Source organism: Colletotrichum paranaense (genome assembly GCF_030867605.1).
Source record: "Colletotrichum paranaense strain IMI 384185 chromosome Unknown Scaffold_4.1, whole genome shotgun sequence".
Classification (NCBI taxonomy): domain Eukaryota; kingdom Fungi; phylum Ascomycota; class Sordariomycetes; order Glomerellales; family Glomerellaceae; genus Colletotrichum; species Colletotrichum paranaense.
Window position 1 is genome coordinate 2,014,890 of NW_026848962.1, and position 15,354 is coordinate 2,030,243.

Below are 15,354 nucleotides of genomic sequence, written 5' to 3' on the forward strand. Positions count from 1 at the left end.
TCGTTCAAATAGGGTTGACATTATGTCAATGTGGATGGGGGTTGTTTGGGATGGTCAACTCTTCGTTCCGGGTGATGCATATCCATAGGTCAGCCAAATCTGCCCGCACACGGAGACGGAATCTTCTTGGTTAAAGGATTAAGGGGCCAAATACGTCTGTGCTTGTAATGGTCACTTGGAGAACATATGGAATGACCAACGATGTTGTCTTTGAGAATGTATCTTAAGCAGTGGTGGTGTTGAATGGAGAGCTGTGACCGGTGAAATTTACAAACTCAGGTTTTGTCACTTTGAGGGTGAAATTGTCAAAAGTAACCATATTGGTGATTCAACGTGTCGATCCAAATGAAAATGCAAATTGGCTGTGCGCAAGTTTCGTTCCATCTTCCTCGCTGGAGTCTGGACTCTGGACAGAGCCTCGGTCAAGGGCCAGTCCTCTCTGACTTGTCCGGAGAATGTTTCCAGACGTGACTGAAAAGGTTTAGTCTCAACGGTGCATGTGCTTAGCTGGAGACCGACTTCAGATCAATGTGCTGTTGAGAACCGTTGCGGCGTCGCATTACGAAATGATAGAGGGCGCCCTTACCCGGAATTAGACAAGTCATGACTGACACGCGTCAAGTGACGACTCCGAACACCCCTCCCCCCCTCCAGACCTTCATTGCGGTTGAGGGTCACAACTAGCCCGACAGCCAATGACGGCATTTCAGATTGATTGGCTGCGCCCAGATAGGTCCATTTCGTCTCGTCCTAGAAATAGAGAATTAGGGACCCCGGGCAAAGTATCGCTGTGCCGGTGAATCCGGGCACAGGGAGGCAGATAGACTGCAGTAGGGCATCTTCGCTGGACGATTCATGTTTGTTTGGTTTACATAGGCTGAGCCGCGGGACGTTGAGACAAGATGAACCCCCCTGAATAAAGTTACGCAAGGCCTAAAAGTTCCGACACTCTCTTTCAGTATGGGAGATTTTCTGCTCCACACCACGCATGCACGCTCAGCTCGTCTGCTCAATGACGAAGATAGTTCAAAGTCAAAAGTCAATTGAGCTGGAGATCAATATCTTGAGTAGGAGTTGCCTGTCCAATTTCTTTCTCACAGCTCCCATCTAGTCCGCAACTGTTCCGCGTTGACTGATGCATAGAAGACGAAAAGGGATGAAAATTCGGGGCCCGCGAGAGCGTTCTCCGCCCCTTTCCAAAGCTCTCCCACAGACCGATGTGGCCCAGGGAAATAAACAAGCTTGACATGGTCTCTCCGCTGAAGCCCACTGTCTCCCGAGCTCCGTCAAGCATGTTTTGTTCAAGTCAGCGGAATTTAGTCCAATCTCATTGAAGCTTGCGCAAACGCGCAGCGGCGCCACCCGCCAAGTGGAGAGTGGCCTCGTCATCCGGTGCCCCTGGGAACTTTTACCTGAGAAGGCCCAAAATGTCAAGGAACCAAACTCAGGCAGTCTTCCCGCCAACGTCGGGATCCCGAACGACGAAACGGAATGTGGGAGGCCCGAAGGTCGCCCCCGGGACCAGTCCCCACTCCGGATCGACCCCGGGTTCCGCTCTAGAACCACCTTCTTTCCATCTCAAGCTTCTCCAAGCATTTCTTAACCGCTTGGCGTGTGCTCTGAGGCTGAGTTAAGGACGTCAGGGACGCTTAAGGACAGGCACTGGCGTGGAGACGCATTGACTCGAAAAGTTGAGAATGCGCCCTCAGCGGGGAACGAAGTCGTGTATGTGAGGCTCAGAAGTACGGAATCCCTGCGCGCCACGACGGCAACGGGTAGCGTATGACCTTTTGCGCGGTCCTGGTTGGACGGATGTTCAGACGATGGACCGCAGACGCTCGATGGAAGAGTCGAAAATAGCAGGGCGGGACGGGAGGTGACGAGGGCTCCCCCATGTAGGGGGATCGGACGAGAGCGAAGTCTCCATCGACTGTCCACATCACGTAGAGATGAACGCGTTGATAATGGAAGATGGCGGAGATGTAGAACGCAGATCGATTTGTATAAAGACTGGTCCCAGCGCCTGACATCTGGGATTTCGAAAGAACCATCAGCCGCAACCATCGCAGCAACAGCAGTCGCTTCTACAACAAAAGATCTACAATCGTTTTCAACATTCGCTATAAGTTTGGTCTCATTACTACAGCATCAACAATGGTTCGCATCTCCGCCCTTTCGGCCGCCGGCCTCGCCCTCGCCGGCTGCGTCTCTGCTCACCCTGGCGAGCACCACAGCCATGAGCACATGAAGCGCAACATCCAGCTCCGTGACAACGTCGCCGCCGTCGGCCAGCGCTCCCTGAACGCCTGCTCCAACACTGCTGGTGCTCAGGCCATGAAGAAGCGCGCCGTTGAGCGCCGTGCCCAGAAGGTCAAGGACATCCGCGCCGCCAAGGGCCTCAAGACCCGTAAGTACCTATCTGTCTGAGACTTCTGCGAATATTCACTGACGTTTCCATAGCTGCCCGCAAGTACCGTCGTGATGCGGACGCGCTCACCGCCTGGGAGGAAGTCAATCACAACATGACCGGCTCTAGCAACAACGGCATCTTCACCCCCCTCGAGGATGTATTCAGCGCCAACACCTCCTGCGTCTTGGCTCCCGAGATTACCGACGGCCCCTACTACATCGTCGGCGAGAACATGCGCTCCAACGTCATTGAGCAACAGTGGTGCGATGGTGTCCCCGTCTTCCTCGAGGTTCAGTATGTCGACGTCGCTACCTGCGACCCCATTCCCCAGGTCGCCGTCGACATCTGGAACTGCAACGCCACCGGTATCTACTCCGGCATCTCCACCAACGGCAACTACGCCGCCGACGGCATGAACAGCACGTTCCTCCGCGGCATTCAGCTCACTGATGCCGACGGTGTCGCCCAGTTCGAGACCATCTTCCCCGGCCACTACCAAGGTCGCGCCACCCACACCCACTTGCTCTCGCACACCAATGCGACTCTGATGCCCAACGGCACTATCTCCGTCTGGAATGCTCCCGTCAGCCACATCGGCCAGGTCTTCTGGCCCGAGTCCATTCGCTCCGCCGTCGAGGAGCTCTACCCCTACAACACCAACACGCAAGACGTCACCTCCAACGCCGACGACATGTGGTCCATCCTCCAGGCCGATGCCTCCTACGACCCCTTCCCTCAGTTTGTCTACCTGAGCGATGACCTCCAGGACGGTCTCTTCGCCTGGATCCAGATTGGTGTCAATGCTTCCGCTGATTACACCGATGACGACTACTACAACATTGCCGGCTACCTTGATGAGGATGGTGGCCACTCCACTGGTGCCACTGTTGGCGGCGGCGGTGGCTCCGGCGGCCCCGGTGGCAACGGCACCATGAGCGGCAGCCCTCCTTCCGGCACTGCTGCTCCCCCTTCGTAAGGCACTTTAGTCGACGGGCCTGACGCAGAACTTCGAGAGCTACCTGTTACAATTTCTTTGTATGATAGAACTTCAAATACCTTTAGATGCATTGAACATACGATCTCAATGGGATTGAGCGCGCAAATACCATTTCATTCATACTTCAATTTTTCTTCCAAACATGTCCAGCTGATATGTACTGAAGATACTTTTGCTGAAGACTTCTGGCTCATGCCGTGGTGATCATCCTACTAGAGAAGCCAGGTGAGGCAGATGCCTAATTTTGATTTAGTCTGCTTGATTCAATCTATCCAAGGCCTCCAAAATCTAGGAGATGATTTAGTGCTTAGAATCATGCCGGGGAGAAAGATGTCTCGAAGGGGGCTATGAGATACGACGTGATGTAGCATTTGGTCGGGTACATACTTTAGGTAAGACATACTATTCTGATCGTAACTGGAGCTACTGTTGGCTGATGCTCTTACATGGGGATTCGCGCCTTTGAGATATATCCTTGGAAGATATAGCTCTTCGGCGACGCCGCTGTCAAGGCTTGCGGCAAAGGTTCACGCCAGGCCGCTTTACCTTGATATATCTTCTTGCTTACTTTCTTGAATGTACTGCATTTCGAACATCGAGTAGCTCGTTAGTGTATAGAATGATGTTTACTCTAATCCGATCTCACTGTTCTGCGATTTGTGTCAAGATACCGTCTTGTCTGTCTTATTTTGGCCACTATTAGAAGCATTGAATTACCCGCATTAATGCTATTTTAAGTTGATAACGATTATATAATGTCGACAACTTTTCAGTCGATTTTCGTGTGTGGGAAGGACAAGGGAGCGCAAGTCAGAAAAGTTCAAGAAACGGACTATTAGTACTTCCCAATCACAAGCCGCAAGAAAACGCACGCTGTCGGTGCTCATCTGATAAGGTGAAAGAAACCGCGGCAAATCCATCCTACTTGCATGCGCTCTTGAAGTTCATCGTCATTTGCTCGAGACATGGGACGATGGTTGATTTGGCCAAGCTGCGTCCAGTGACATTTCACATAAATCGAGAAGTCAAAACAAATGATGACAAGTTGGAACTTGGCGTCTGAAGCCCGCGACGAGACCCGAGCGCGTGAAATCGGCTCAGCCTTGAACACGAGCCAATTGTGAAGTTGCGAAGGACAGAAAGCGGAAACCGAATGTCGGCCTCGGAAGTTCCCCCCGATGTCACCGTACAATTAAAGTATAGCGGGGATTGGGATGCATGGCATTTAACTTTTCTGACAGAATCAAAAGTCGAGTTTCTCTCAACCAGCTCCTCGTTCGGACCTGTGACTTCACCTTGGATTAATGGTGTTCCAATGCCAAGACGGACGACTCCAAAAGTGGAAGCTCCAATATTCTTCGTCCCATCGCGTCCACCAATTGTTTTCCCCCTTTCATGCACGCGTTTCACCCGAAGGGAACCATCAGTGTTCCACCACCCGCAGTATTGACGCAGACATCGTCCATCAAATTGCCAAACTGAAAGCAGATTCGGTAACAGGTCGCAGCCTAGTCTCTCATCCCTGAAGGGGACCTGGAGGGGCTGAACTTGCATTGCCATCCCGGCCCTGTAGGCGTGGGGCTACCCGCTCCTCCGCTGCCCGCCCGCTTGGAGGGGGCAGGCAATGAGACGACATGATAAATGGACTGTTCCTCCTCACAAGGCGAGCCTTCAGTTTGCACGTCTTGCCATGTCAGGCAGACCTCTATCGACTTGACATAACCGCCATGGGCCTCAGATATCTCGCATGCGCCGCGGCAATAGCCGCGGTCGCGATGCATCCCTGGCTAGCCACGGCCGCCGACGTCGAGGCCAATATCACAGCCCTGACTGGTGGCGAACTCGAAGCCGATTGGACAAACATGTTCTACTCCAAAGAGAAGCCTCTACTGCTAGGAAACGATGGAGGTGCTGCGACGGGAGGCTTTCACGCGTGGGATCTGAACAGCGATTCGCCACTGTCCGAGGTCAAGTCCATGATCACTGGCCGAACAAAGATCATCACGACAGTCTACAATGTCACGGGAAAAGACTATGCGGTTACTATTGCGATGCCGGACTCCATAATTCGCGTCTACGAGATGCCAGGATTCAAGGAAATTGAGTCAGCCCAAGTGACCATGCTTGGAGACTGGGCAGCCATGTGCTCGTGGCGAACCAACAGTCTGAACGACTACGTCTTTCTCTTCGGCAAGAGTGTGGTAGTGCAGTATGTGGTCCGCCCGACCAAGGACTCCATTGAACTGGTGGAGGTGAGAAAGCCTGGTTCCAGCTCCTCAACTCATTTCTCACTGACTGAAACTTCAAACAGGTTCAAAGCATCCCAGTCCCAACAGAGTTCTCCGGCTGTGCTGTGGTACAATCACAGGCTAAAATGGTCGTTAATGCCGACGATGACAAGGATGTTTACGTCTTCGATCTCAAGGAATCGACCGTTGCCCCAGAAATCACCAAGCTTGGCGAGGCTGCGGAAGATGTGACTGGTATTGCAACATATGTATCAAATTCCACCGGCACTGACTACCTGTTTGTCGCTCAAGAAAGTAGCATTGCTGTCTACAAGTACCCATTCGATCTTGTCGGCAATATCAAGCTTAATGGCCTCGAGGATATCGAAGTCCAGGGCCTCAGTATCTATCAGGGCTCAAGTTCAAAGTACCCTAGCGGCGCTCTTGGCTTTGCTGTCGAAGCAGACAACCTCGCTGGATTTGGAGTGGTGTCACTGGATAGTGCTCTCGATGATCTCGGGATAGAAGCCAACACCGCGTATGATCCTCGGAACGCAACTGGATCCCGCGACCGTTCTCCGATTTGCGACGCCTGCTCGAGCAACGGCTACCGTCAAGAGAATGCCCTAGGATGTGGCTGCTTCGCTGGCTTCACCGGCGACAAGTGCGATCAGGTCCAGTGCACGAAGGATTGTTCTGGACATGGCGAGTGTATCGGGCCGCAACAGTGCAAATGCGAGAATGGATGGGGAGGACTGTTCTGCTCGGCTGTCTTAGTCGAGGCTTCCTACGAAACTGACCAAAATGGCGGCGACGGAGACGATCCCGCCATTTGGATCTCGTCGGAATCAGCCGATAAGTCCCGCATCATCACTACGACCAAGTCCACTGAGGGTGCCGGCTTGGGTGTTTTCGATCTCAAGGGCAAGCTGCTCCAAACCCTGCCGGCGGCGGAGCCTAATAACGTCGATATGATCTATGGCTTCCAGGCTGGGAACAGGACTGTCGATCTCGCTTTCGCTGCCTGCCGTGGCGACGATACGCTTTGGTGAGTTGAGGGTTTCAAGTCGCCTGGAACACCTTACACTGACACATTTGCAGTCTTTTCGAGATGACCTCGAATGGAACCCTGAAAGACATCCCCGGCGGCATTCAGCCTGTCCCGGAGGACTACAAAGTCTATGGTTCCTGCGTGTACAAGTCTCCCACCAGCGGCAAGCAATATCTCTTTGTCAACGAAAAGTCTGCTCGCTATCTACAATACGAGCTGACGTCCAACTCGAATGGTACTCTCCAGACCACTCTCGTTCGTGACTTTACAGGGGGTTCAGGCGGCCAGGTTGAGGGATGTGTAACGGACGAGGAGAATGGCTGGATCTTCCTCGGCGAAGAGCCCTCTGCCCTGTGGCGTTATGGTGCCGAGCCCGATTCTTCCGACGATGATGCCATTCAAATTGCCTTTGTAGGCGACGGCCAGACCTTCGCCGACGTGGAGGGCGTTACCCTCGTCTACGGCGTAAAACCTGATCAAGGATACATCCTCGTGTCTAATCAGGGCGTCAGTTCTTACAACGTGTATACTCGAGCCGATCCACACTACTATGTGACAACTTTCACAATTCCCAAGTCGTCGGATGGACAGATTGATGCGGTTTCGAATACCGATGGCATCACCGCGGTCGGGACACATCTTGGAAAGGACTTCCCTCACGGATTATTCGTTACTCACGATGATGCCAATCAACTGCCTGACGGTAGTACCAGTACCGAAGCTAGCTTTAAGCTAGTAAGCCTGGAGAAGATTCTGGGGGCCGATGTGATCAAGGCTATGAACCTCCTTGATAATGTTGATGCTAATTGGGACCCAAGGAAGTAATTAGAACAATGGGTCGACAATATGACTACTAGCTTGCACAGAAGTCAATAATAATATATCAAACTTACTAGCCTGAACGATTGTAGTGATGGAACCCATGTGATCCACCGGTCTTGATGAAATACGTCTATGATACACCCCGCGAATGGCAATGTCACTGGCATGAAGTAAGCAGTGTCAGCGAGTTGCCGCTCAATTTCGACTTCTATTATGAACTTCAGAATGTGTCTAATTGAAAGGGGGATGTCGCTACCATATTGGAGAGATGCGACCTGAAAGATTTCAATCCGCGAACTGATCACTCTTACTTCGCAACATCGCCAATACCGGAGTATGAAAGGTCCATTGCTAGGGGCTTCTCCCATTCTCACCCACTCCCCTCTTCAACGGCACTCTTGTTCCAAGGCAGTTGAAACTATCAAACTGATCTAGGCGGGCGAATATTGCTGGGCCCTCTGGCGCGTAGGCGCTGTCGCCGATGTCGGTCTTCTGCCGCCGGAAGCAATGGCCCGTCCATGTATGGAGTTGTGATGTGCTTTGGCTTGCACATGATCTGTTGTGTTGCGGTTTACTTGAATCAAGTATGCGTAAATGCGTTGACTTGGCCGGAGTCGATTCTCGTTCTCGCTTGTAATGATTGCGTCTTTCCGCGTTTGAGAAGGACATGTACCTACTTGGGCGATGTAGTGGGATTTGCTCAACCTGAGTAGTGGTGTAAAATGAAGAGTCCGACTCCTCGTTGAAGAATAGCTCGTGACTTATATACAAGTTCATTAAGGCTCCTGAATCACTGCATACTCATACAATTTCGTCATCTTAGTCGTATGTGGGCTTAGTGTTGTTTGGGGCAACACAATACCACATTCACTACTAATAAAAGCCGAAGGCGAGACTCGCAAAGTTATTGGTCCATTTGATAGTCGATATTGAGGTCAAGGGCGAACATTGAAGACGTTTGTAAATATACTCAGCTAGGCGAGTTCAAATATTCGTGAGACTAGCAGTCAAAAAGCCCGATGCACGCGATGCAAATCACAGTATACTGTAACACTGATTTTACGCCATCTATGCCTCATTGACTACTTCTGTGCGCAGTATGTTAAAGAACCAAACCCCATCTCACGGCCTTCTGCCTCATCATGTCAACGACACCCAGCGGCAAGAATCGCTCCTCAATGAGCCTGAGACCATCGAATCGCTCTTTCGCCTCCTGATGATACATCTGGACCACCCATCTCAGCTCAGACCGTAAATTGGCCGATTGGATGGGCAAGTCCTCCAATGCCTCATAAACTTGCCGGTCAGCCTTGGGGCCGAGCACGGCTGGGGTCCCCTGAACACGCTCGTAGAGTTCTTTCAAGTGACTGCTCGTGGTACTTCTGCTTTTGGTGAATTCATCGTAGGTGAAGAACGTCTCCAAGTCCTCTGGGCTGAGGAATTGCGCGTCGAATCGGCTGAGGGGCTCATCCCCTAGCTCACGCGCCTCAGTGGCCTTGTTCGACATGAATGTGCTCTTCTTGTCCTCGTAGTCATTGCGTTCTCGATCGAAAAAGCTCTGAATCATCTCTTCTGGTGATACCCCTATTCCACACAGGTGTTTCTGGACCTTAAGAAATGGTATGAACTGGTTTTGGAGTCCCAAGCCACCTAGTTGGTCGGGAAAGAAGATGAAGGCGTCCGACACATCCGAGACACCAAAACGCTGCTTGATCTTGGACTTGATGTAGTGAACTGCACTGAGTTGGCTGTTCGCCGCGCCGGCAATCGACTCGTCGCCGGTGCCAGCTAAATATGGCGCAAAAATGTCGTGCTGCATCTTCTGGTAGGTTCGTAAGACGCTCTCAACGTGCTCCCTGCCCAAGCAATAGGCCGGCTCTCCAAACGCCTGACCGAAAAAGCGGCCGATGCAGCTGTTCCATGTGCGTACCCAGTCGAGGATGTTTCGACACTCGGCCAGTTGTTTCTGAAGCTGCTTCACGTGCTCCGCGACGTTCGCCTGGTCGATGGTCCACTTTCCAGCCTTAGGGTCGAGCACGAGGTGGCCGATGCTGACAGGACCCTTAGGCAACTGCTCATCAAGAGCTTCATCTCGAGGAACTCCTTCATTGGTCAAGTACACTGAGCCAGTCTTCTTCATGTTGAACTCCAACCCCATAACCTTGGCGAAGTGCTGCATGGTAGCCCATGCCCTAGCAGTGTCTGCAGGACTACCTGCAACCCAAAGGTCGTCATGCAGGCGGTATAGTTGTAGCCCTGTCTCTTGGTTGACGGCAAAGTCCATCACGAACAAGACCAACTCGCCGATGAGTTTTGCTGGCGATCGACTCATCGGCATACCCCTGCGCCTGATGCGCGGTGCGTTTGACGTGGACTCTGACTCGGAAGACGAAATGAAGCCTAGGTTCACCGGCATCTCAAGAACCTTCCGGTAGAACGCAAGCATGTTCTCCGGGAACCCAAAGAAGCGGAGGACGGCAAAGATTGACGTGTGAGACAGGCCGGCCCCGAACCATTTGAGATCAGACTGCAACGCGGCAGCTGTGCCATCAAGCGCTTGATGAAGCATCGTCTCAGTTGCAAGCGTGCGCAAAAGAAATTGCTTGATGTTCAGGACCGGTTTCTTAGCCTTTCCCCATTCAGACGAGGAAACATCATCGTCGTCCTCCTCTTCTGGCATTCTTCCATCGTCGTACATCTCCTCGTTGAGCGTGTTTACCTGGCTCGGCAGGGCGGCAAGGCAAAAGTGATCAATGAAATTCTTCCTGCGAAGACCTGCAACCGTATCATCAGAGATTGCAGGTCGACGTTGGGTAGTCCGGAAAGATGCTCCCCTTCCACCTCTTCCGCGCCCCCTGGTACCTCCCCTAGGCCATCTCGTTGTTGCTGAATGCGAGGATTCATCAAGAACCAGGGTGGGAAGTTCGCTGAGATAATAGGCTCGCCGCTGGATCTGCCTCTCAGTCATGGATGGCTCAGCGTGCCACCTCCAGACTTGGTCGGTCCCGTCCAGAGAAACAAGGTCTGTGAGGGTCCGCTTCAAGCTCACGCAGCTGTTGATACCGACCCAGTGAATGAAGATAGCCTGCAGTACATCTTCGTCCATCCAGATGCGGTACTTGCCGTTGGCTTGCTGGCGCGGACCGTACGATACTCCCTCCTCGCCGGCGTCCCACTCCCAGTCCTCGAAATCGACGAACCTTGTGTTAAGGACGTCCGCGATCTCCCGTAGAACAACATTGTTGGACTCGAACTCGCGTAAGATAGCCTGTTTCTCATCGCTTAAGAGATCCTGCTGGAGGAGGCTGGCAATGCACATCTTCAGCGTGGTCGTGGTGAACGGGTTCCGTCTCTTGAGAAAGTCCTCGCTCGCTCGCGCGGTCCGTTGCCGTACGTCCTCAAGCGCCCTTTCACTCCCCCTCGTCTTGAAGAGACTTGCCAGATATGCATTGATCTCCGACTCGTCAGTCTCCAATGGTGTGAACACCACCTTCTCGAACTGGTTACGGAGGTTCTGGAGACGCTCTTGTTCCTGGTCGATGACCTCGAAAGAGGAGTCCTCCTTTGACAATTTGGCGGCGTCGGAATCCTCCATGGGACTTCCAGGATTGATCCACTCGGTAACAAGTCGGGAGTACAAGTGAGCCATGCTAAGCTTATGGCTTTGTACGTCAAGCTTAGACCTCAACAGGTCCTCAGATGACTGCAACATTGACGGAGGCACTGACGTGTCATATTTGGACTGAGCCAGCAAGTTGTCGATATTGTCGATGCTAGGATTGTCGTCGCGTCCTTTTACGTAAAGTTCCTTGACCCCTCGAAGCAAGCAGCTGATACGGTCGCCCTGGTTGATGTGTTCTTCGGCCTCTTGGAGGATTTTGGCTTTGCGGTTTTCGTACTGAGTTCGTTGCTTCTCCAACTCGCGAATCTTAGTACTGGTGATTGACTGAAGCGTCTTCGATAAAACTGATGTTGAAGACATTGTATAATGATTCTGAAAGTCGTGAAGATTGGAAGGTTGTGTCTTTGCTAAATGATAATACTTCCTTGTTCTTTTGTTTCCCGAACTCTCGGATCCATGATAAGCTCACTTACTTATGTGTATCCGCGGATCATCCTGAGGGCCTGTTATTTACACTTGCCAGCTGTTCTTCCAAAACATCTGTTGAGTGATAATCATAATGATGTGGTCTTAGTTCCCCGCCCCTAGAGCGAACCCAGCCGCTGGAGAAGCCTACAGAAGTTGTAAGACGTTGTTGCCTGCTTAAGCGACGCCCTTTGACTGTCATCTCAACTTGAACAAATTTGCTAACCTAGCAATTCTCTATGCATGAACTCTTGAGGGCGTCCAACCATACAGCGTAGATCCTTTCTCTTTCTACTGGAACATTCCTTTCTAGTAGCAACACGAGGTATTTCAGGTCGCGGAACCTTGTCGCCAAGGAGAGTGTAGTTGCCCTAGGATCCAGATGAAGCTTAGGGCGTAAGCACAATGAGGTTGAGAATTCTAGAAGCTTCTCGACCATGAACGATGACAGGTCGCTTTGCGCTCATTATCTCAATGGCGAGGAATTTTGGAGATTAATTATTTCAGACCGAATTCATTCCATCAAGAGTCCCCTCGAAGTGCCCGGTCAATCTGCATTCTATGCGTAGCGCCACTAAACAAGAGTTTCCGGCAAATCTGATGATGCGCTTGCATTGTGACATATCAAGATATGATGATGATGGATAGCCGTTGCGATCGTCAAATATTGCCGCCAGTTCTTGTTATAGTGCGCAAGATTGAGTTCTTGGAATGGGCGCGTGAAGTGCTCGCCCTTCTTAATATGAACCCTCGGGTCGTCGCGTCCGTGCAATAGACACCCTAGTAAGAACAGCCAATACCAGTCCCTCCTCCCCTATTGATTTTTTCTGAAAGCCTTTGGTTGACTTGCTCTGGTCGTCTTCCTATTGTTAAATCAAATTTGATCAATGGAAATGACGGTAAGGCAGGGCTGAGCAGAGCACTTTCAGAAAAGGTGTTGTTCGGCCCAGCAACCATGGTTACTTTGAACCTAAAGAACACGACAGATAGTGATGACCGTACGTCATTTCTTCAATACCATCTCAATTTGGTTACGACAATCCCGAGCAGTCAACGGTCAGTGCCGAAAACGCACGACCAATGGTCAATGGAGAACGGCCGAAACATGGTCAGATCCGGCCCCAGTTTCTGACCCGAAATGGGCAAAACTATCCCGCTGGATCTGTGGATGGGTTGTCAGCCCATTTTGGCAGGTTGTCAAACCCGTTGCATTCTGGCCAGCATAACCCTGGACTCTGCCCCAGTGGCGACCCGACGCGCGCGGCAGATCAGTGAGCTAGCCTGCCTAAACTGGCGCTGTCGCCGGTTTGAATTCCGCACCTCTGATGATCCTTCCCGGGCACCGGCCGAGGTCTCGCTTTCGCCAGCACGTTCTCAATGTTTTTGGCCATCCATCTGAGAGAAGATGGGAGGAGTGAATTGAGTCTCATAGATGCCGTGTCAAGCGATGCTTTTGATTAATACGGATTGCAAGTTTGGTAGAACCTGACACCTAGGGCACCTGTTGTTACTTGAAGATTATCCATTCCCAAGGAAGAATTCAAGACGGTTTTGTTCCGATGCCATACCGAGGCGCCACATCTAATATTGTAGATGCGATCTCCTGCAGGTGCCGCGGTGCGGAGCGGGTACTGTCGGGGGACCCGATCACATCAACAATAAAGGGTTGCATTGAGAACAGGGAAGTGGGTTGAATCAATACAAGACCATCGGCTCATCTTGTCAGTCGATTGAACAAGAAGAAAAATTCCAAGGCAAAAAACTTCCCCACAACCCATGAAAAAAGGGGCCTTTGACAACGCAATTTTTTGCTTAGATGAGCGTAAGAAGACGTGGCTCGGGAGTATTTTGCCTACTGCCGAACCGCGTTTCTCGACTGAGACCCTGCATTGTCCAATTGATGCTAACTCACACACCCCCTTTCAATCACTTAAACTTTCTTTCGTTCTCTACTTTGTCGCATTGGCGCACTGATAAGGCGGTTATCGCAATCTTTCAGATCATTTGAAGCCGGGATAGACTTTGGCATCCCGCCCTGAGCCGCTAACATAGGACGGATCTGGGTTCGGATGATTTGATCAGTCGACAATGACTTCAACTTCGAATGAGAGTCCAAGGGACCAGGAGAAGGACGCCAGCACACGCGAGGCCGCGATAGACACCTCCGTTATTGCGACAGACAACACAAGCAGTAACGACAGCCCTCCGACATCATCGTCTCAAGCATCACCTACTGCAGAGAAGTCAACAACAACCCCTGCTGGACCTCCAGACGGTGGTTTGCAAGCATGGCTCCACATCCTTGGGTCTTTCTTCATCTACTTTAACACATGGGGTAAGCGAGATCGATCTCTAGACTCGCGTTTTACGCGATGCAACCATCGTGAGATGTTGTTGCAGCGGCAACGCCAACATGGGACAACCTCCTCTTGGAATGTGGTTCGCTGACCGGGTATCGTTCCAGGTCTCATCTCGAGTTTCGGCGCCTTTCAGGCCTACTACCAGTCTGATCTCCTGAAAAACAACACTGCCTTTGAGATCTCGACAATTGGTTCCCTGCAGAACTTCCTGATGGTCTTCTTGGGTTTCATCATCGGCCCAATTTACGACCTGGGCTACTCACGATACCTGCTGGTGGTAGGATCCATCCTGGTGCTGATCGGACTTATCCTCCAAGCCTTCTGCCAGAACCTGTGGCAGTTCCTACTCTGCCAGGGTCTCATCATCGGCCTGGGAACCGGATGTCTGTCTACGCTAGGCGTCGCACTCCCATCGCAATGGTTCTCTACTAGGCTCGCGCTTGCCAATGGCATCGCGGCCAACGGTAGCGGTGTTGGCGGGTAAGTGTCGCATTGAGCGAGAGCCTAGAGCCTAGAGTCGACTAACATTGTGCGCAGTCTCGTCCTACCAGCAATGTTCCGAGCAATCCAACCTAAGATCGGCTTCCGATGGACAGTCCTCGTCTTCGCGCTCATCGCGCTTGTGACGCTCGGCGTAGCCAACCTCGTCATCAAGACATCGAAGCTCAAGATCCCTCTCAAGCGGCGACCGCTCGTCGACAAGTCCGTCTTCTACGACCTCCCGTTCCTTCTCTTCCTCGGCGCCTGCTGTCTGCTCTTCCTGGGCATGTACACGCCGTATGTCTACGTGCAGAGCTACGCCCTCGAGAACCACATGGCCAGCGAGAATGTCGCGCTTTACCTCCTCTCGATGCTCAACGGCGCCTCTATTGTTGGGCGCATCATCCCCAACTTCTTTGCACCCTACATTGGCATCATGAACATGATTGCTAGCGCCGTCTTCGTCATGTCGATTGCCGCCTTTTGCTTCGCGGCGACGAACAGCCAGGCTTCACTCATTGCCGTCACTGTGGTGTACGGCTTCTTCAGCGGAACATTCTTCGGCTTGCAGCCGACTACGTTCGTCAAGCTTACAGCTGACAAAAGTTACATGGGTACCAGATTTGGCATGGCATTTACTGTCATGTCGGTGGCACTCCTGTTCGGATCGCCCATTGCTGGTGCGCTGTCCAGGTCGCATGGATACTTGAGCGGTTGGATCTGGTCGGGATGTTGCCTTGCGGCTAGCGGTGTCACGATTTGCATTTCGCGCGGGTTTGCTGGTGGCTGGAAGCTGAACAAGGCGGTTTGAGATGCCTCCTTGGCTGTGTTGTACATATGATTAGTTACATGCAAAAAGTTATACAGAGATATCATCACCCATTTCCGATACCTGATCTACGAGTAATGTGATTTGGTC

General features: G+C 51.9%; 5 protein-coding genes across 5 annotated transcripts; 3 read left to right on the forward strand and 2 right to left on the reverse strand.

Moving 5' to 3' along the window:
* Positions 1-1,107: 1,107 nt before the first annotated feature.
* Positions 1,108-1,389, reverse strand: CPAR01_05672 (uncharacterized protein; the record flags this gene model as incomplete). The annotated part of the gene is made up of 1 exon (XM_060489948.1): positions 1,108-1,389. The coding sequence occupies one exon, from the start codon at positions 1,387-1,389 to the stop codon at positions 1,108-1,110; it is 282 nt and encodes a 93-aa protein (XP_060351414.1).
* A 765-nt stretch (positions 1,390-2,154) lies between these two features.
* On the forward strand, positions 2,155-3,386 carry CPAR01_05673 (uncharacterized protein; the record flags this gene model as incomplete). Its single annotated transcript, XM_060489949.1, has 2 exons — positions 2,155-2,407; positions 2,461-3,386. The coding sequence occupies 2 exons, from the start codon at positions 2,155-2,157 to the stop codon at positions 3,384-3,386; spliced, it is 1,179 nt and encodes a 392-aa protein (XP_060351415.1).
* A 1,748-nt stretch (positions 3,387-5,134) lies between these two features.
* CPAR01_05674 (phytase) lies at positions 5,135-7,511 on the forward strand (the record flags this gene model as incomplete). Its single annotated transcript, XM_060489950.1, has 3 exons — positions 5,135-5,659; positions 5,719-6,683; positions 6,737-7,511. 3 exons carry the CDS (start codon positions 5,135-5,137, stop codon positions 7,509-7,511), a joined length of 2,265 nt encoding a protein of 754 aa, XP_060351416.1.
* Positions 7,512-8,610: 1,099 nt separating this feature from the next.
* CPAR01_05675 (uncharacterized protein) lies at positions 8,611-11,490 on the reverse strand (the record flags this gene model as incomplete). The annotated part of the gene is made up of 1 exon (XM_060489951.1): positions 8,611-11,490. One exon carries the CDS (start codon positions 11,488-11,490, stop codon positions 8,611-8,613), a length of 2,880 nt encoding a protein of 959 aa, XP_060351417.1.
* A 2,193-nt stretch (positions 11,491-13,683) lies between these two features.
* On the forward strand, positions 13,684-15,246 carry CPAR01_05676 (major facilitator superfamily transporter; the record flags this gene model as incomplete). Its single annotated transcript, XM_060489952.1, has 3 exons — positions 13,684-13,930; positions 14,060-14,435; positions 14,493-15,246. The coding sequence occupies 3 exons, from the start codon at positions 13,684-13,686 to the stop codon at positions 15,244-15,246; spliced, it is 1,377 nt and encodes a 458-aa protein (XP_060351418.1).
* Positions 15,247-15,354: the final 108 nt, after the last annotated feature.